At 44.0% G+C, this 20,306-nt stretch overlaps 2 protein-coding genes across 3 annotated transcripts; one reads left to right on the forward strand and one right to left on the reverse strand.

Moving 5' to 3' along the window:
• Positions 1 to 348: 348 nt before the first annotated feature.
• LOC131681778 (ubiquitin-ribosomal protein eL40 fusion protein) lies at positions 349 to 1,238 on the reverse strand. The gene is made up of 2 exons (XM_058962810.1): positions 1,126 to 1,238; positions 349 to 910 (listed from the first exon to the last, which is right to left on the reverse strand). Exon 2 carries the CDS (start codon positions 899 to 901, stop codon positions 515 to 517), a length of 387 nt encoding a protein of 128 aa, XP_058818793.1. The 5' UTR covers positions 902 to 910; positions 1,126 to 1,238; the 3' UTR covers positions 349 to 514.
• A 4,430-nt stretch (positions 1,239 to 5,668) lies between these two features.
• Positions 5,669 to 8,501, forward strand: LOC131679112 (putative lipid scramblase CLPTM1). 2 transcript variants are annotated; one of them, XM_058959675.1, is made up of 4 exons: positions 5,669 to 5,854; positions 5,913 to 6,034; positions 6,104 to 7,718; positions 7,776 to 8,501. In XM_058959675.1, the coding sequence occupies exons 2-4, from the start codon at positions 5,918 to 5,920 to the stop codon at positions 8,081 to 8,083; spliced, it is 2,040 nt and encodes a 679-aa protein (XP_058815658.1). In that variant the 5' UTR covers positions 5,669 to 5,854; positions 5,913 to 5,917; the 3' UTR covers positions 8,084 to 8,501. The 2 variants fall into 2 exon arrangements, with proteins under 2 accessions (XP_058815658.1, XP_058815657.1); XM_058959674.1 differs by having other exon boundaries at positions 5,669 to 6,034.
• Positions 8,502 to 20,306: the final 11,805 nt, after the last annotated feature.

Below are 20,306 nucleotides of genomic sequence, written 5' to 3' on the forward strand. Positions count from 1 at the left end.
TCAACGAAAATAACGATAGATTAAATAAGTTACTTTCGAAATCGAAGGACTTAAAAACCAGTTCGATTAGAACTGCTAGTGGTGAATACTCGTCTAACGAATATGTAGTACTTAACTGTCTTTTTGACGCACACTTTCCAGGTTGTACGGAGCCATCACTGACGATTGTCCCTGAGTTCTTTTCAGGTAGTACTGACTCTTAGGCATTTACTATTAGAATTGTGATAACCGAGTCGATCAAATGGGCGATTGAGAGTAAATCTTGAATAACGTCTTTCTCGGCTTGCTGTTTTTCAATATGGGACTCTTGTGCTTTAATGGACAGAGGAACATTTTTTTTAAAGACAATTATTTTTTAAACGTAAATCGATTTATTTTTCACTTTTGTGTGTTAAATTTAATCGACACCTGCGCTGTTTAAACATACTTGCTTTCACAAAAAAAATCCAATCCTGACGGACTCTCTACAAACCAGTGCCGAAAAGATTCCACCGTACACACAAAAACGCACCGCCTACTTCAACTTCTTCTTTGGGCGCAGATTGTTGGTGTGGCCACACTTCTTCTTGCGACAATTTGTTGCTCTCGGGTGCAGACGGGCGTAGCACTTACGGCAGATCATCTTATCGCAGTTGTACTTCTGGGCCAGAATACGAAGCGACGGTTCGATGATACCACCACGCAGACGCAGCACCAGATGGAGGGTGGACTCCTTCTGGATGTTATAATCGGACAGGGTACGTCCGTCCTCCAGCTGCTTACCGGCGAAGATCAAACGCTGCTGATCCGGGGGTATACCTTCCTTGTCCTGGATCTTAGCCTTCACATTTTCAATCGTATCCGATGGCTCGACCTCGAGGGTGATAGTCTTGCCCGTGAGGGTCTTAACGAAGATCTGCATTTTGGTAGTCTGAAAGTAGGGATAAAACTATTGCAATAACATTTCGAAATTTTGAGGTTAGAGTATACAAGCAAATTAGTGGCAACGAATCGTACGTTAAAATCGATAGGAAAACTATAACAGCAACTGCAATGTTTTGTAATAGTTACAGAAAAGTAGATTCACTGGGAACATATGAACAAATAATGTAATTTCACGCAAAAATTAACAAAAATAAAACTTACTCTTCCTCAACGTGTCCGAACCAAGATGTGTTTCGACGAAAAAGAGACTTGAGTCGTCTCAGCTGTCAAATCGAATAAGACGTTTTGAGACAGCGTCCCGTCACTGAAAAGCAAAAAGCATGTATTTACTACCGCGCCCCTAGTGGGGAGTAGGCTTCTAGTTTGGATCACGCAAAAAGAGATTATTTAACGACGAACCGACATGGCAAAGGCATTTGAAACAAAGTATCTGCTGAAAGGTTATTTGATGTTCGAATTCGTTTTATTATCGATATATCATGATGTTTTAAGTACGATTCACACGATGCATCAGGCTTTCGTCGCAGATACGTAACGTCAAGATTGTACATGCAATTAAATGGAAGCATTCACACACAACATCAACGGCACAGAGCGTTTTGACGTACGGCACGTTTGAACGGGCACAAGGGAAAAGTTTTTAACTTTAACTGATCCCAAGCAACCAGAAGTTCGGATAATACTTAAAAAGCACACTTTAGAGTTTTTCTGTTAATTCTATCGTTCGACTCGCATAGCCTCTCTTTTTGCCTCACATAGTTTAAATGGACTGGCTGCATTTGACGTTCGATTTTTTGCTATCTTCGTGTCTCAGCTAAAATACAACAAAGTACTACACTGATAAAATTCGCTGTATTAAATCTATTGGTTTCATACATGATTTTTTGCACATGTCACACATAAATATCATATTTCACATCATATGTATGTGTGTGATTAATACAATTCTCGACAAACATATGATTACGGCCTAAAAGCCAACTATCAAAATCCACTTTGAATGGGAATTCCAGACAAACCGTTACTAGTCGAACACAGTTCACAACAGTTTATGAAAGAGAAAACTTTTCTCTTTCATTTACTAGTAACATCTGTGATTGGCGTGTAACGGTTTGTCCGGAATTTGTATTCAAAGTGGATTTTGACAGTTGGCTTTTAGGCCGTAATCATATGTTTGTCGAGAATTTATATTTTAGCACATTTTTGTACATATGCACATCATGTGTGTGGAATACATAAAATATACCCAGGTAGCCCACAAGCATTGGTGTTTGCAGTAAAGTAGCATTAAATTAGCATTTCAATTGCTTCTTGCAGTATATTAGCATTCGTTATGCATAACTGTTGTTAATAAGCATTCAAAAAACTGTTTAAAAACTTTTTGCCAGTAAGCAGCATTCTGAATGCACAACAGCAGTAAAAAGCATTTTCATAGCACTGCAGTAATGTAACCGTATATTTTGCCAAAAGCTTACCAAGTAGCCGTTAAGACGCATACAGCATACTTATTAGCACTGAGAACTGACATACAAGTAAAGTTTTCAACTTGTGTAAGAAATAAACCAGTCGCTTTGAAATGACAACAGCAAGTAGCAACTTGCCACTGGTCAGCGCTTCGATCGCCCAGCAATCGCTATACGGGACTTGTGTGTAAACTTGGATACAATGGTGATTTACGCATGCGAACCTGTATGCGATGGTGATTTTCAACGCATTTTCATTTAAATGTTTACACAGGTTTTTCGGGAAAGTTTGTTCTAGCTTATATGTCTGTTCTCTGTGTTATTAGTTACCTTGCTGGGATTGGATTTTTAGCAGTGTAGAATGGCAACAGTCGTGATTCGCTGGTTGGGCCACAGCCTCTGTCCAACTAATGAATTTGATTCGCTAGTTGGAACAACTGACAAAAACTCTCCAAAGGAGACGTTAGTAGTGTAAATGTATCTATTCACATCTTCAATATTTGACAGATTGTTTGTAAAAGTCAATTTTACATAAACTTTTGATACCAGATACTTTTTAGTTGGAAAATGGTTGAACTAGCGGAGATCCAACTAAAAAGCGGTCCAGTTAGAAGATGAAAACAGCGAACCACGACTGTATACAGAAAAAAATATGCAAGAACATCAAGCTTTATTCCCACTTTTGCTTTGCAAGAGTAAGGGGCTTCACATACTCGAGTATGCACTATATAAATTACAAGCATAACTACTTGAGTTACCCTACACGCAGAAGAATCAGGCCATTTTGAAACAACGTTTAGTCACAACATGTTTCGCTCCTCCTATATTATTTTGGGTCAATTGGCGCATAGGTTAAGACACCGGTCTCAAAACCAATCGTATTTTCGATCCTCGTCTTCTAAGCATTCTCAGTGTCCGTAGAATCGTAGCACTATCTCTACTATTGTTCGGTGCGCAAATAATTAATTACAATTTCTGTTTATACAGCAGTCCTTCATTGCACACGTTCTTTGCTTATATTTTCGTCGGCTAGCATGATCCAAGCACGTTGAACAGGTCACTATTCCTTCCACGAATGCCCCACCGTTATGTACAGAAATGCTAGTAAAATTTCGTAATTACTGTCTAGTTTCATTTGAAGTCCCACAGCGAGAAATCTTACCTTGCGCATGATCGTTGTGTCAAGTTCACAATACAATCTATGGCTGCTGCCAGAGTACTGATGAAAAGCCAAGATGGGGCTGGTACTGACATTAAGAGCCTATCAGAGTTGAAGCAGTCAATCGGTGCAGATCCACTCGGATTTATCTTTGACATCATCCCTTTGGTTTGCAGCGAACGCGCGTAAAATGAGTCGGAATGCTGGCTGTTTCACGTTCGTACTCCGGTTCCAATGAAACAACCGATTCTAGTTAGAATCGGTTGTGTCACTAGAGCCTGAATACTACCTAGAGCCAGCTAGAATTCCGACTCATTTCTGACTGCACTTTACTGGGCTATGCCGAAAGCTGTTAGTTATAAAAACATCGAACCAATTCTTCACCGACGATGTGCTATGTAAGCTCAACTATTTGTAAGCTCAACTGGCACACGATTTGTAAGCTCAACTGGCACACGAATTATAAAAGCAACGATTTCGGCACAACACAATCCATTGACCGCTTTTTGGACGATTCGTACGTTGAACAAACGACGCCGTACGTTGAACAAACGAAGAACTATTGCATGATTTAGAAAAGCTCTTTTCGGTTACTAGGTTTTGATCAAATGATTTGACACTGTAGTAGATGCAGGAAACACGCCAGCCTTTAATGTGATTTCTTTGCATCGCGTCACGAAATCCGTCAAATCGCATTGATCTGTAATCGTTCGTATGTCGAGTTTTAATTTTCTCAGCGGCTATCGATAATTCGGAAACAGTTCAAATCGGTATGGAAATAGGGTTTCATATTTAGTAAATTAAAGCTTTAAATATATGTATACTTACAAGAAGAAAATCAGTACAAAAATCAATGTCTCCAGAGTCATGTGTTTTGGGCGACATCAGCCCAGGCATGTGTATATGCTTAATATTGCCCAGATACTTGCAATTAAAAATTGTTCCCCAGTTTTAGCAACTCCAGAGTTCTTAAACAACAAGAGAAAGACACAGGAAGGAATAGTTGTCGGCAAGGTAACCAGCCATAATAACTCCCTTAGGAAATTACATTGGTTTACATGATTTTCATGCGAAAGTCATGTGGAAGTCATGAGTTCATACTTTACAACTCAATAACATGTCAATGAATATTCAATATCATATTCACATGAAATTTGTTTGAATTTAATTTGAAACACCACATGAAATGCGTTTTAATGGATTTCCATGTGAAATTCAAAGGGAAATCATTTCTTTTACTTTTAAACCCTTTCATGCCCTTCTTTTTTCTAATGCAGGTAGGGTTTCAAAACTATTTTTAATTGAAAACGTCAAGAAACACGAAAAGCTTTCTTTCATAAAGATAGGTGGTTCCCTCGCAGTGCTAGAAGCTGCTCAATTTTTACCTTCCAATGCTCAATACAATTCTCCTAGAATAGTTACAATAGTTCACTTGCGTGGAAAACGTAGCGAAAGACAGTCTAAATTGATAAGTTTCATCAATTTTCAATAATATTGCAACATAACTAAGATATATTAAAATTTTATTTTCCGTCATCACCGTAAACTGTCCCTGGCAGCATTGCTCCATCGGAATCCAATCAGACTAATTGCAATAAGTTCAGTTCTAGAGCTGATCCTTGTAACTGTTAATACTTCATTGAAAGGCAATAGTCACAATTATTAGCCTTACTTGTTTTTGTCAGCAAATCTTGCCTCAATCAAAAGTTAAACCTGTTTGAAAACGTTGTTGTCCATAAACAACATTGGCATGAATGGGTTATCATGAGAACGCACATGAAAGTGAATAAGAATTAATCTGTTCAACTTTTTCATTTAGAGTCAGTTTCTTCACCCTCGCTTGACTTTTAAACCAGGTTCACCAGTACGTTTAAAACAGGCTTAAGCGTTAGGCGTGGGTGAAGAAATCGTCCCTTAATGGTTTAGCGTATTATGAAAAATTCACAAAAATCATCCATCATTGTCTTATTTACGCTAGTAATATGTAGATGTCGCAGCAGGTTTTCAGCGATATCCCGTACATTCATTTGGCATCCCTGCTTAAACGTCTGATGATTTCCGCGCAGACGAAACACGTCATGGTGAAATTGCGATATATTTTTCAACTCGGGTTATCCGTCATAAATGTCAAAATCATTCGATTTTTTCCAATCTCAGATCTCAGCTGTCTCGTTTCTTCCGTCGCCAATTTAATGGTTAGCTTAAATGGGCCAGCATTTTGCTTGAGTCTTTTCCAGGCGAAATTTTCCTTATAATTACACAAACTAGCAGTGGAATTATAATAAATCAAGTGTAAACAGTGGACCACGTGAGTAATGACCAGAAGTTTGTTCAAGTGTTAATTAATCGAGGTTGAAAAAAATTAGAGCAAATGCCAGAGTCAAGGAATGACGACGGTGGTGGGGACGGAGGAGGTGGTGAACCAAAAACCGCAGCACCAGGAGAAGGACAACCCTTGGTGGCCTCGAACAATCAACCGGCAAATGCGGTGAGTGTCACTATGAGTCATCAATAGGTTTTCATTAACAAGTGTCCCGGTTTTTTTTCTGACCCCTAGCAAGCACAAGCACAGCAACCTTCAAGGGCCGAGTCGTTTTTTGCTATCGCAAAATCTCTGATCCTGCGGGCATTGGTCATTTACTTTATCTCTTCGTTCTTCCGAAAACCTGCACCGGATGCAGCCGTCAATCAGACTGACGTCGGGAAGAGTAAGATTGTGGCGTGGAACCTGTTCGACAATGGGACCATGTTCGATCTGCACGTTTACGTATCCGAGGATCCCCGGTGGGTCGATTTTGGTAACCCGAATGCGCTGGTTTGGTTACAGGAAGATTTGATGTACGGAGATTGGTACGGTGGACGAAACGGAGATGGTATTTTTACCGTCAACACACAGATTAAGGCTTCGGAGCGGTTGATGAATAACGGATCGTTATATTTGCATACGTTCGTGACTAGGGCAGGGAAGAGCCCCAATCCGGCGGCTGGAGCTGATTATGCAGGGAAGAACATGGGTTATACGAGTGCGATGCTGAGCAAGTACAAGAAGATAAAGCGAGTGAAGACGCACAATTTGTTAGCTGGAGAAAAGGAAAAATTCGCAAAGGAACTGGATAATGCGCTGGCAGAAGATCGGATATTCTCTCATTGGCATCCGAATCTAACGATCAATTTGGTGACGGATCAAACCAATTGGGTCAAAGGGTCGGTTCCTCCTCCTCTGGATGAATATGTGAGATTTCTTCCGGGAGGACAAACCTATCTGCCGGTTGTATTCTATAACGACTACTGGAACATGCTGAGAGATTATCAGCCTATCAATCACACGACACCTGTTTTGGAACTGAATCTGTGCTATCAACCCCTGTCTTTGTTTAAGTGGCAGCTCTACGCAGCACAAAGTATGCGAAACAAATGGACAAACAACATTTTTGGCGAAGCGCTTGTTGGCGGCACTGAATCGGATGAGGACCAAGACTCACTCAAAGAGACACTGCTGGAAACAAATCCCTATCTGCTGGGTATTACAATTGCCATCTCGATTTTGCACAGTATTTTCGAATTGCTCGCCTTCAAGAACGACATCCAGTTCTGGAATAATAGGAAATCTTTGGAAGGTCTTTCCGTTCGGTCGGTATTCTTCAACGTATTCCAATCGCTGATCGTACTTCTTTACGTTCTGGATAATGAAACTAATTTCATGATCAAGATCAGCTGCTTCGTCGGATTGGGCATTGAAGTTTGGAAAATTCAGAAAGTTATCAATATAAATGTGAGTCGCGAGAATTTAGTTTTTGGCTTCCTGCCACGGATCAGCTTTTCCGATAAGGGATCCTACGCTGATTCCAGCACTAAACAGTATGACAATTTGGCCTTCAAATATCTTAGCTGGTTGTGTTTCCCGCTGCTGTTGGCCTATGGCATTTACTCAGTGATTTACCAGGAGCACAAAGGATGGTATTCATTCGTGCTGAATATGCTGTACGGTTATCTGTTAACGTTTGGATTTATTATGATGACACCACAGTTGTTTATCAACTACAAGATGAAATCAGTGGCCCATCTGCCCTGGCGAATGATGACCTACAAGTTCCTGAATACCTTCATTGACGATATTTTTGCATTCGTCATCAAAATGCCGACCATGTATAGGCTGGGTTGCTTCCGTGATGGTAAGTTGGACATAAATTTCGTTATCGAATCTCAGATAATATCTCACTATTCCACAGATATCGTCTTCTTCATCTTTCTCTACCAACGCTGGATCTACAAGGTCGATTCGTCACGCATCAACGAGTTTGGATTCTCGGCCGAAATGCTTGAAGATGCTGATGCCAAGTCAAAGCAGTCGAACGCGTTAACTGACGGATCTGCACAGCCTCCCTCAGCAGCCAGTGCTGCCGGCGGGGGTACATCCTCGGATGAGTCCAAGAGTCAGCCTGCCTCACCGAATGCGGTTAAAAAGCGAAGGAACAAAAAATCGTCACCCAAATCGGACGCCAAGTCTAATGCTACTGCGAACAAAAAGGTCGACTAGGTGGTTGTCTCAAGCAATATGGTATTAGTAGCTGATGGCTTCACGTAGTTGGATGTTGGTGCTGCCATCTGTCACACACTGATGAACTATTGAACTACTAAATTATACTGTTGTTTTATCGCTTCAATACCTGGAAGCGATCTAGTGAACTATGTTTTTAGCTTATGGAGAACCAGTAGCCTAATCACGATCCCCATTATCATAAACGTAAATCAAGATATTTAAAGCTCGACAGGCGGTAGAATCATGCACTAAACTGGCGACCGATTATACATATATCCACTATATTAAAGCTAGGAAGGCAGCGTTCCAATCCGCAGCAAGAAATGTGTAGAAAAATACGAATAAAATACCTAGAGATAAAATATTGACGTCGGTTACGGCAGCTAATAAACTAGGTGTATCACATACCACTATACCTTTCAGACTTATCATTTCTAGATTACCTATCATCGTCACCGTGGTTGAACAATCTAGATGGTTCAAATCATGAAGGAACACATTCAAAACTTCGAGGTTTCTCGTTGACCAACGATCTCTCGCCCGCCACACGCACGTACTCATCGTTTGCATCGTTTCCAGAGAGTGCGGGATCGTCCCGAAGACGACCTCTTCAGGGTTCGCTGTTGAACATAACTTTAGCTGGTCTGTCCCGCATGCGACTGCGTCTTTCTTCATTTTCTAATGTCTATAATTTTTCTCTCAAACACAACTAGCACTGGTAACACTCTATCTCCCCCAACGTGCACGCTTCATGACCGTACCGAGTAACAGGGAGTATCAGCGACCGACTGCACAGGGAATGGCCTCGGCCATGGAACGCCAATTCCCCCCAATTCGACACAAGCCTGTCCCAAACGATCCGGGCCACAACAACCACGATCTTCACCGACTCCCTCTTGGTACTACGCGTGATTGTGATCGGACACTCCCGACACCCCTTTGTCCACGTCATCGAAATGAACGCCGACCCACTCACCGCACCACGCTGGATCCTCGGGCACTGCAGCATACGGGGGAACACCGAAGCAGACCACCTGGATGCGCTGGGTTGGAGAGCCGGGAGTCCTTAACAATAACTTCATCGACCATTGGCTGGCGTTCCAGGGACATCTGCAGAAAATTAAGGGGATACTCGTAAAATGGGACGGTCGGCCAGACTGGAAGGAACAGAAAGTCCTGTCCAAATTGCGGACCAGACATACGAAAACCACGTACGCCCAACACAACCTCAAATGTACCACCCCCTATCTGCACCAAATGCGAGACCAGTAGAACACATCCTCTCCAACTGTCTCGAATTCCACCTCAACCTCAGTGTAAGACACGACATCCCTTACTCAATTCGCGACACCATGGCCAATGACTGGAGGTCAACACCGACAGTCTAAGCGGGGATGCGCTGGTAGCCGTTCTATCACGCGCGTGCGACGCCACTATACCGAGAAAATCCCTGCCAAGAAACGGCAGATGCCCGGTATACTGGTGGAGTGCCGAGATTGCAGCTCTACGATCAGCCTGCCTCAGAGCTAGACGTAGGATGCAAAAAGCCCGCACCGAGGATGGAAGATAGAACCGCCGTGAAGTGTTTCGAGCTGCGAAATTGGCCCTTAACACGGCCATTAAAAGCAGCAAGAGAGCGTGTTTCGACAACCTGTGTAAGAGTACGAACGCGAATCCGTGGAGTGACGTCTACAGAATCGTGATGGCCAAGGCCAAAGGGGGCTCTTCATCCCCAGAACGGTCTCCGGACCGGTTGGCGACGATTATCGAAGTACTCTTCCCGTCTCGAGCCACAAGCCCCTGGCCACCTGCACTACGAGAGAGTGCGGGCACGGCCGAAATGGTGGCTCCGGTGACGAATGAAGAACTACTCGCTGTGGCTAATTCCCTAGCAATGTACAAATCTTCAGGGCCTGATGGAGTTCCAAACAGCGCTCTCAAGGCAGCGATCATAGCGAACCCGAACATGTTCAGGCTAGCTATGCAGAGATGCCTTGACGAGTGCCGTTTACCCGATAGATGGAAAAGGCAGAAATTAGTGTTGTTGCCGAAGCCCGGGAAGCCGCCAGGCGATCCATCGGCGTACAGACCAATCTGTCTGATCGACACGACTGGCATATTGCTTGAGAGGATCATCCTCAACAGGCTCACCCCGTACGCAGAAGGTACGGACGGCCTGTCAAGCAACCAGTTTGGCTTTCGGAAGGGTAAGTCCACAGTGGACGCTCTCAACTCAGTGATAAAGACTGCCGAGATAGCGATTCAACGGAAAAGGCGAGGTATTCGATACTGTGCGTTAGTGACACTTGACGTGAAGAACGCATTCAACAGCGCAAGCTGGGATGCCATCGCGCTCTCGTTACATCGGCTTAGCCTACCGATGGGTCTATACCGGATTCTGGAAAACTACTTCCAGAACCGCGTACTGCTATACGAGACCGATGCCGGTCAGAAAAGGGTTCCGATTACCGCCGGAGTCCCGCAAGGCTCGATCCTAGGCCCGGTGCTATGGAACCTCATGTATGACGGGGTTCTGAGACTGAAGTTCCCTCATGGGGTTCAAGATCGACCTGACCTTGGAGGTCTACGGGGAGTCAATCCCTGAGGTAGAACTAACTGCAGAACACGCGATCAACACGGTGGAGGAATGGATGAGCACGAGAGGCCTGGAGCTCGCTCAGCATAAGACTGAGGTAGTTATCGTCAACAAGCGCAAGTCGGCACAACATGCAGTTATCCATGTAGGAGAAGTCGTGATCACCTCATAGCGGAGTCTGAAGTCTCTCGGAGTCATTATAGATGACAAGCTGACCTTCGGCAGGCACGTCGACTATACATGCAAAAGAGCGTTGACTGCTGTTGCGGCACTATCGAGGATGATGTCCAACAGCTCAAAGGTGTGCGCCAGTAGACGTAGGTTACTGGCAGACGTTGCCGTATCTATCCTCAGGTACGGCGGCCCGTCATGGTCAAGAGCACTGAGGGTAACCTGTTACCTACAGAAACTGGAGAGCACCTACCGCGTTATGTGCCTCAGAGTGATATCTGCCTACCGCACGGTATCACACGATGCATCCTGCGTGATAGCGAGCATGATGCCAGTCGGGCTGGTCATTCGGGAAGATGAGGAGTGTTTCGAGCTACGTGGAAATAGAGGAGCCCGCGAGCGCACCAGGGTGATCTCGGTCGCCAGATGGCAGCGTGAGTGGGACAACTCCTCGAAAGGTAGGTGGACCCACCGGCTGATACCTAGCATATCGAGCTGGGTGGGAAGACCATGGGGAAGTTCACTTCCACCTGACACAATTCCTGTCAGGCCATGGCTGTTTCCGACAGTACCTCCACAGGTTCGGGCACGTGGAGGTCTCCGCCTGCCCTGACTGCCCAGGTGTAGATGAAACTGCCGAACACATACTGTTCGTATGTCCTCGTTTCGACGTCGAAAGAAGAGCAATGCTTGACGTCTGTGGCTGGGACACAACCCCTGATACCCTTATTCAGCAGATGTGTCAATCGGTGGAGAAGTGGAATGCAGTCTCGACGGTTGTACGTCATTTCGCGGAATACCATTTCCCGGTATACCATATTCCGGAAAACCATATCCCAGAATGTACTATTTCCCGAAAAACCATTTCCCGGAATGTACCATTTCCCAGAAAACCATTTCTCGGAATGTACCATTTCCCGGAAAAACCATTTCCCAGAATGTTCCATTTCCCGGAAAACCATTTCCAGGAATACCATTTCCCGGAAAATAAATTAAACCACGTACCTTGCCACCACTCATTTTGATTACACTTGCTACGCAGCAAATGTCAAACAAACTACGGAATTCTCTCTACTTTAGAACATAAAAAGTAGTTTGGAAATATGCTTGGAATTTTATTGATTTTAAATGTAAGTTAGAATAACATATCAACAATGCTTCAGATATATTTATTTTGGGATTTTTATGGATTATGCATCTAAAAAATCTGTGGTTTTTCTTATACATGCATGCTTTCTTGTCGTTATTTTTGGCATGTTTTTGATTTATATGTACTTTCTATTTCTATGTAGTTTCACATTCTTTTAAGAACTCTTTCAAAATATTCTTTGTGTTTTATTGGATTTAAGTACTAGTGGTCCTAACATACCTTCCCCATAGAAAATTTGACAGTTCATAAATTTCACAGTCGACCGACGAAAACGGGTGCTTCGAGGTCGACAGATTAATTAAACGACCAAGATGGGCTTCGTCGGTGGACAATTTTCGTCACCATATTAATCGCCAGATTTAATCTGTGTGAATCTGGTTCCAGTTTTAAACTATCAACTAATCGATCGATTTAATTGGTTGAAATAGACCGATTTCAACAGATTTCGTCTGTCATATTTAATCGGTTGTCGCGTCGGCTGACGTCCATGTTAAACCCCCATAAGAGTTGGTGCCACAATCGACCGATTAATTGGTGGTATAGTCGGCCGATTGTGCCGACGCAAGCCGATTTAGTCGGTGGGAAAATCGGGAAGATTTTCTATGGGGTTATAGCTTTTTGAAATATAATTGTTATTCTATGAGCTTATTCGCCTTCTTTTGGAGATGAGCAAATCATGAAAAATATTTTTGAATGTCTTCTTTAAAATTTGAGTACTTTTTTTGGAAATTAATAATTCATAAAAATCTTCTTTGAGACTTTGCCTTTTTTAAGCATAATCTGTTTTCTGGTACTTTATTGGTTTATGAGAGCTTGTTTTTTATTAATATGATTAGAGAGCAAAGATAAGGTGTCAAGCGAAACAAACAAAAACTTGGAATGCAGAATAATGTCATCATGTTTTGTTCCAGCACAGTCAATCAATATCTATAAAGCTTATCATATCTTGATTGTAAATTTTATTTGTCGCAGAATAATGTGAAATAAAGAATAGAGCAAAAACGGTATATCTTAGGATGCGCTCATATTATATTTGGATGAACTTATCATTTAGTTTTTTATGTAAAAATGTCTGAGGAACGCGATGGCATTAAAATTTTCAAAATTAAAATATATGTATTGAGAGAAAAACTAACTTTTAATATTTAACTGAAAAAATCGCATAGTTGGCAGCACTGCCGGCAAAAACAATATTATTTCGAGACTCCTTGAACAATTTTCTTCAAAAGCCAACTTACGGTTTGATTCTAGAGTAAATAGAACCGGAGATATGATCAAAAGAAAATCAAGCGTTTTGGCAATTTGCCAAAACGGGGGGTGCTCCCATGACCCGAGGGGTGGTTCAATTGACACAAAAAATTGGGTTTTTATATATTGGCCCTAGATGAACAATTCCTTCAAATTTGGTTCAAATCCGTGAAGGTCGATTTCAAGTTTGCATCTTTTTTTAATCACTTCGCGGGTAATGACCCATATATAAGTCAACATAGCTCTGGATTTGTGCTTAAAGTTCAAATTACACGTTTACTTTAGATTTCAATAGTATAAATAATTACCGAGAAAAAGTACATTCCGGGTAATGGTATTCCGGGAAATGGTACATTCCGGGAAATAGTATTCCGGGAAATGGTACATTCCGGGAAATGATATTCTGGGAGATGGTACATTCCGGGAAATGTTTTTCCGGGAAATGGTTTTCTGGGAAATGACATTCCGGAAAATGGTTTTCCGGGAAATGGTAAACCGGGAATCGACGTACAATCAGTCTCGACTGCAACCACCCAGATTGCCTGTAGGCTACAGGTAATTTGGCGCACCGAGCAACAGACGACGGGCACTACTAACTAGTGATTGGTTAGTAGTGAGTGAATGGTCTGTTCATGCTGAGGCAGGTTTGGCGCAGCGACTGTCCCACATGGGATGCCAGGGGGAGTGACAGAGGTACAATAGAGTGGCACCAGGGTGGCCAGACCTACCGATTTATCGGTAGTCCTACCGATTTTGGTCTTCCCTACCGATTCCCAGACGACCAAGGCAAAACTACCGATATTTTGTTATTCCTACCGAAAACTACCGATTTTTATTGATTTTGGACACATCCTACTCAACATTCATTTTTTGGGTTGGATTTGGTCAGAGATCTGTGTTGTCAGTATTTTACAATTCTATGTCAATACTACGTTTTTGGGACAACAACCCGGCCTACCGATAACTACCGATAAACTTTTAGTGACCCTACCGATATTAAGGAATTTTATCTGGCCACCCTGAGTGGCACGATCGAGAGTGAATCAGGTGATAGGGTAGGCACCCTAGTCAGCCTCACATGGTATGGGTGGGGCGAGCACAAAAGTAAGCCTAGCAAGGAATGAGTAAGGTGAGCACACAAGTCAGCCTCGCATGGAACGTAAAAGGTGAGCACAAAAGTCAGCCTCATGTGGGAGTGTTTGAGAGTGAATCAAGGTGCGATAGAGAGAGCACCCAAGTAAGCCTCATATAGGACGTATGAACGCGTGAGTGAGAGTGAATGAGTACATTAAGTACAGCCATCCCCCCAGAAGTAATACCGAGAGGTAGTTCCTGGGAGGAACGATGGCGGAGCCCAATGGAGTTTAGTCTGTATTAATGGCAGCGTCACCATTCGAGCCCGACACACCCCCAGTACACCCCATGTGGTAGCTTGGCATCTACTAATAGCACGTGTACTGGGCTAGTACGTAAATGTATTCTCCATTGTAGAAAAAAAGAGGGCAACGAAAGAACCTCTCCAGCACCCGGTTCAGATGTAGCGGAGAAACACTGGCTAGAGCGCTGCATCGCCAAAATTTGGGAGGAAGAGATTCTTCCGGTGGAGTGTATGGAGGATGTCGTTTGCCCAATCTACAAAACAGGGTGACAAGTTGGATTGCTGAGACTACCGTGCGATCACACTACTTAGCGCCGCCTACAAGGTCCTCTCCCAAATTCTTTGCCGCCGATTGTCACCATTTGCAAGGGAGTTCGTGCGGCACTACCAAGCGGGACTCATGGGCTCCCGTGCCACCACGGACCAAATATTCGCGATTCGGCAGGTTCTGCAGAAGTGCCGCGAATACAACGTACCCACACAACATTTGTTCATTGATTTCAAATCGGCATATGACACAATCGATCGAGATCAGCTATGGCAGATAATGCACGAGTACGATTTTCCGGATAAGCTAACACGACGATGGATCGGGTGATGTGCGTTGTTCGAGTATCAGGGACACTCTCGAGTTCCTTTGAATCTCGAAGAGGGTTACGGCAAGGTGATGGTCTATCGTGCCTGCTGTTCAACGTTGCGTTAGAAGGTGCTATAAGAAAAGCGGGGATAGACACGAGTGGCACGGTCTTCAGAAAGTCCGTCCAGCTTCTTGGCTTCGCCGACGACATTGCCATAATGGCACGGAACTTTGAGGCGATGTCGGAAACGTACATCAGACTGAAAGCTGAAGCCAGCCGGATTGGACTTGCCATCAATGTTTCGAAAACAAAATACATGAGAGGAAGAGGTTCTAGAGACGACAATGTGAACCTCCCATCCCGAGTTCGGATTGATGGTGACAAAATCGTGTGGCCCCTGACTGCTCAGGGTATAGAATCTAAATTTGGGAAAGGTCAATAAGGGCTTGTAAACCTTTTCACCAGTAGGTACGCACCAGGAGAGTAATTACTCATCAACCGGGAGCTCACACACGCTTACCCTGTTAATAGAAATCAATCCTAAAGAGAACTGCCAACCAAATCTCATAACTAGGGATGCTTAAAAGCTGTGCTTTTCGATGTTTTCTGAACGACAACCAGGGCGAGGCCTTAAGACTCCTTTCGAGTCCGGAATTAGCGAACAAGAGACACGTGTAACAAGTACGATAAAAATGGCTACTATTTGTAAGAGACCTACTACAATTTCATGCTTTTACAATTGATTACGACTACAGGGCCATTTAACACTGACGTCACAGGCTATACTTGCGGTATGATGTTTAACCGGGTTCCGTCGAAGGCTCCGTCTACCGATTCCTCGGCCCACTGTGTCGAAAACTGGTGTAAACTGGCATCATGGAAATCCGCCGACTGGTCGTTACTGCTACCACTGCTTACTGTTCGCCTTCTCTGCGCCGGCTCGGCACGTCGCCTGTGGAATGAGGCCACCACGATATGGTGTGCTAGTAGATGCGTCCGCTGGTAGTTTCGCTGCTCGCCTTCGCTGTGCCTTCTCGGCTAATCACCTGCGGACTGAAGACACCACGATATGGTACGTTAATCAGCTTCTCTACTGGTATGCTCAATGTTCGCCTTCGCTGCGCCTTCTCGGCTAATTCAGACGCAATAGCTTTCCTGTAATTTTCTGTTCGGGACCTTTCGGATGAAGCAAGCTGGAGAGAAGTGATCGGGAAGTGCTTTTATTCTCCTCTTGACCGTCGGGTCACGTGTAGCTGACCTGAGAAAGAGGTGGTGTCTGGAAATGGTTCCAGACCCGACAAAAAAAGGTCCGCTGAACCTTTATCTGTTTGGTTTTCTGGCACTAATCCGTACTATCTATAATTTTTACCACATATTTTAATCGTTTAACGCTTACTAATCTTTACCACTAGCGCACTATCTTTTCTTCTTCCGCGCTCCTTTCTAACTATCTCCTACAGTGTCGTAACCACTTCACATCGCACAACTTTACTTCAATTTCACCGAAATATTTAACTACCGACGCGCACTTCTACTCCCTTGCACGGTAACCGTAACAAACTCTAATATAACTACGAAGTACGCTTTTTGTTGAGAAACTGGGACTACCCAATAAAGGAGTATATTCTTTTGAATCTTTTTTGAGTATACTAAATGTACGTCAAAATCTGCATACTTTTTACTGAAGGCATCAAAGTAAAAAATGCGTAGTTTTGGCTCACTAAACAAAGTATTAAATGCGTAATTTATACTCTCACTTGCAGAGTTGAATACATAGTTTTTACTCCCATAAAATTAAAAATGCTTAGTTTTTATTAATTACAATAGTCAATTGAATTAGGATATAATTATTGTTGTATTGAAGTTTAAAACTAAAATGCTCTCGAAATAAATTTATAAATTCAAATCTTCGAGAGTCATTATCAACTTCCGGGTGTTCCAAATTATGACCGAATGTATTGGATTTTCGGTTTTCTCGGTATTTGGTCTGCAGTTCCCAGTTTCTATAAACATATGCTTCCTCTACGGCACACAATCAGCGGATATAAAGTCTTCTCCGAGGCAGACGACGTTTACTATCTTTCTTCCACACAATTTAATTTGCGAGGACTACAAGACAAGATACTTTAATTTAATCTTGCTTCAAATTCAATAATACAATAATTATGTTAATTACCTGTCCGATTTGATAAATTTTCGCATTTGTTTTCAAAAAATAATCCAGGAACTTAATGAAACCGTTGGTTATAAATCGAGTACTATAGTTTTAAAAATGGCTTCACGACATGGTGCAAATTTTCTTTTCTCAATGGTATTTATTTTTTACGCATTTTCGTTCGTCATTGACATACTTGAAAATGCATAAAAAATACTCTTGGTTCGCAACTATAATTCACTCATTTTTTGACGTTTTAGCCGTATACTCGAAGATGTGCAAAACGTAGACATAAAAAGAGTATTCGATATTTACCGTGTGCGTTGTCCAGAACAGAAAAGAAAGAAAAAAGCGATACGCCGAGCTAATATGCGAATGTTGTGAGAAGGAGGCCGAAACGAAGCCGAATCGTCCCGAATTGTGACATTTCTCCCGTTTGGCTGGCACCCCTCTTTCCTGTTGACCTATTTATTAACTGGTTACCAACCTCGAAATCGGGAGTGTTATTTTTTCCCAGCTCAAACCGCTGTAAACAAAGACCAACCGTAGTGAGTACCTGACTGGCTACGGGTAGTCCCTCTAGGTGTGGGTGAGTTCCTTACACTCGTTTGGCATACATGGGATAAAAGGGGTAAAACGCATCTTGTGGCAAAGTCATCAAGACCACAAACTGGAACCAAGGGTTACAATCGAGATGGTCGACGAATTCGTGTATTTGGGCTCACTGGTAACCGCCGACAGTGATACCAGCATAGAAATTCAGAGACGGATCTTGGCGGGAAATCGTGCCTACTTTGGACTCCGGAGGACGCTCCGGTCGAACAAAATTCGCCGCCGCACAAAGTTGAATATCTACAAGACGCTGTTTAGACCGCTGGTCCTCTACGGCCACGAGACCTGGACTATGCTCGTGGAGGACCAACGCGCCCTTGGAGTTTTCGAACGAAAAGTGTTGCGTACCATCTACGGTGGCGTGCAGATGGAAGACGGAACGTGGCGCAGGCGAATGAACCATGAGTTGAATCAGCTTCTGGAAGAATCATCCATCGCGCATACCGCAAAAATAGAACGTGTGCGGTGTGCTGGATACGTCGTAAGAATGTCGGACGACGACCCGGTGAAGATGGTTCTTGAGGGCGATCCTACAAGAACAAGAAGACAGGGCGCACAGCGAGCACTGAGGATCGACTAGATAGAGGGCGACCTGCGGACCCTTCGAAGACTGCAAGGCTGGCGACAAGCAGCAATGGATCGAGTGGAGTGGAGACGGCTTCTGCATACAGTAAGAGGCAACAACGGTAAGGTAAGTAAGAGTGACGACCGAGCGCGACCAAGCCATCAGCATCTGGTTATTTTAAGGCCGTAGAACAGACGACCGTGGATGAGGGCCTTGCTGATGTTGATTGCGGTTCGCTTAGTCCACTTCAGGTGACGCGAGTTGATGGTACGGACAAGCCGTTTCCTGCTTCCACAGTCCTTTTTCACCCGTCGAAAGTGCGGAAGGAAAGTCATCTTCCGGTAGATTGTCAGGCCAAGGATTTTTGGATCATTCAGGAATGGTATTACTGTTCCAGCGGCCAGCCAGTGGCTAAGTGCTGGGTGTTACAATAGTGCGAAATGGCGCATTTTTGGGTTGATATGCTGAAACCGACCGATATGCTGAAACTGACCCACGCTGCCTGCAGCTTCATGCTGACTAAGAATAGTGTGACTGTCAGAGCCAAGCTTTGGAGGACCCCGTTAGCCTTCCAAAATAGGTCTGATTGGTTTCATCCTGAAGTGTTGTAGGCCTCGGCGAGATCTAGGATGGCGATGTTCGCATGCAGGTCGTTGGCTATAGTGTCATTAAAATTTCATCGAGGGCACTAGGTGAATACCTGTGCCGAGTTCCTTTCGGAATGCGAACTGCCGACGGTGAAGAAGATCCTGTTCCTCGAGGAGGGTTAACAAGGGGGGTGGGTCGGAAGTCATTCAGACTTCTGGTTTCCTCGCATTTCTTCGGGATGGGAATCATGACTGCGCCTCTCCAGTTTTCTAGTGGAGACTACACTCCCCAGATCCTGTTGAATCCGTCTAGTAGCACTCACTTGGCAACCGGAGGTAGATGCCTTAGCAGGGGATAGCCGACATCGTCGAGCTCGGTAGAATTGCCCTTTGCTGTACTTAGCACAGTGGCTAGTCCCACCCCGGAGAAAACTTTACTGCAATTCTGGCTCGCATCTGGCGTGAATATTGTAGGAGTGACTTCCGTAGCACTTTTTGTTTTGAGAAAGAAAGTTGGAAGGGAGGAGTTCCCCCGAGATCAAGGTCAAGGATCAAGGAAGTCTTTCCCGATTTCGTTTGCAATTTCAGAGGGTTCAACTGTCGTGGCCGTTTCATCTTCTTTTGCCACACATGCCTCTTAATCCGTCGCCATAGTTCCGCAGTCGGGGCTGCAAAACGGTGAGTCGACAATCTGGAAGGAGCGTCCAACATAGCTCTGGTCCTCACAAGTCCCCACCTCATGCTTCCCCGGGTCATATGATTACAACGACCGCCAGCTAAGAGTTGTGTGCTTAGCTGGTAGTGCAGCCTGGGCACTGTTGTCCTTCTGACTTCAGCTAGATTGAGGAGGTACGTCCCGAGCGTCTGTTCACCAAGGAGGTGCGGCTGAAACAGCGTCTGTTCTGACATCCAGCGGCTGAGTATGAAATGCTGTATCGCGTCAGCTATACCTAAGGGTGCTTACAGAGTGGCCGCGAGAAGCTGAGCTGGGGCTGGTACTGACATTAGAGTGCGAGATGCGAGAAACCTGCTCGCAGCATATCAAATGGAGCCTGTCAGAGTAAAAGCAGGCAGTCGGCGCCGATCCGCTCAGCTTTCACTCTGACATCATCCCTTTGGTTTGCAGCAAGCAGGTTTCTCGCATCTCGCATTCTAATGTCAGCATCAGCGCCAGCTCAGC

Source organism: Topomyia yanbarensis, chromosome 2, assembly GCF_030247195.1.
Source record: "Topomyia yanbarensis strain Yona2022 chromosome 2, ASM3024719v1, whole genome shotgun sequence".
Lineage (NCBI taxonomy): Eukaryota > Metazoa > Arthropoda > Insecta > Diptera > Culicidae > Topomyia > Topomyia yanbarensis.

Coding starts and splice junctions, on each gene's coding strand:
- LOC131679112 (XM_058959674.1), top strand. CDS start 5,918: ATGCCAGAGTCAAGGAATGACGACGGTGGTGGGGACGGAGGAGGTGGT. Junction 6,035..6,103: donor ACAATCAACCGGCAAATGCG/GTGAGTGTCACT, acceptor TCTGACCCCTAG/CAAGCACAAGCACAGCAACC. Junction 7,719..7,775: donor GCTGGGTTGCTTCCGTGATG/GTAAGTTGGACA, acceptor ACTATTCCACAG/ATATCGTCTTCTTCATCTTT.
- LOC131681778 (XM_058962810.1), bottom strand. CDS start 901: ATGCAGATCTTCGTTAAGACCCTCACGGGCAAGACTATCACCCTCGAG.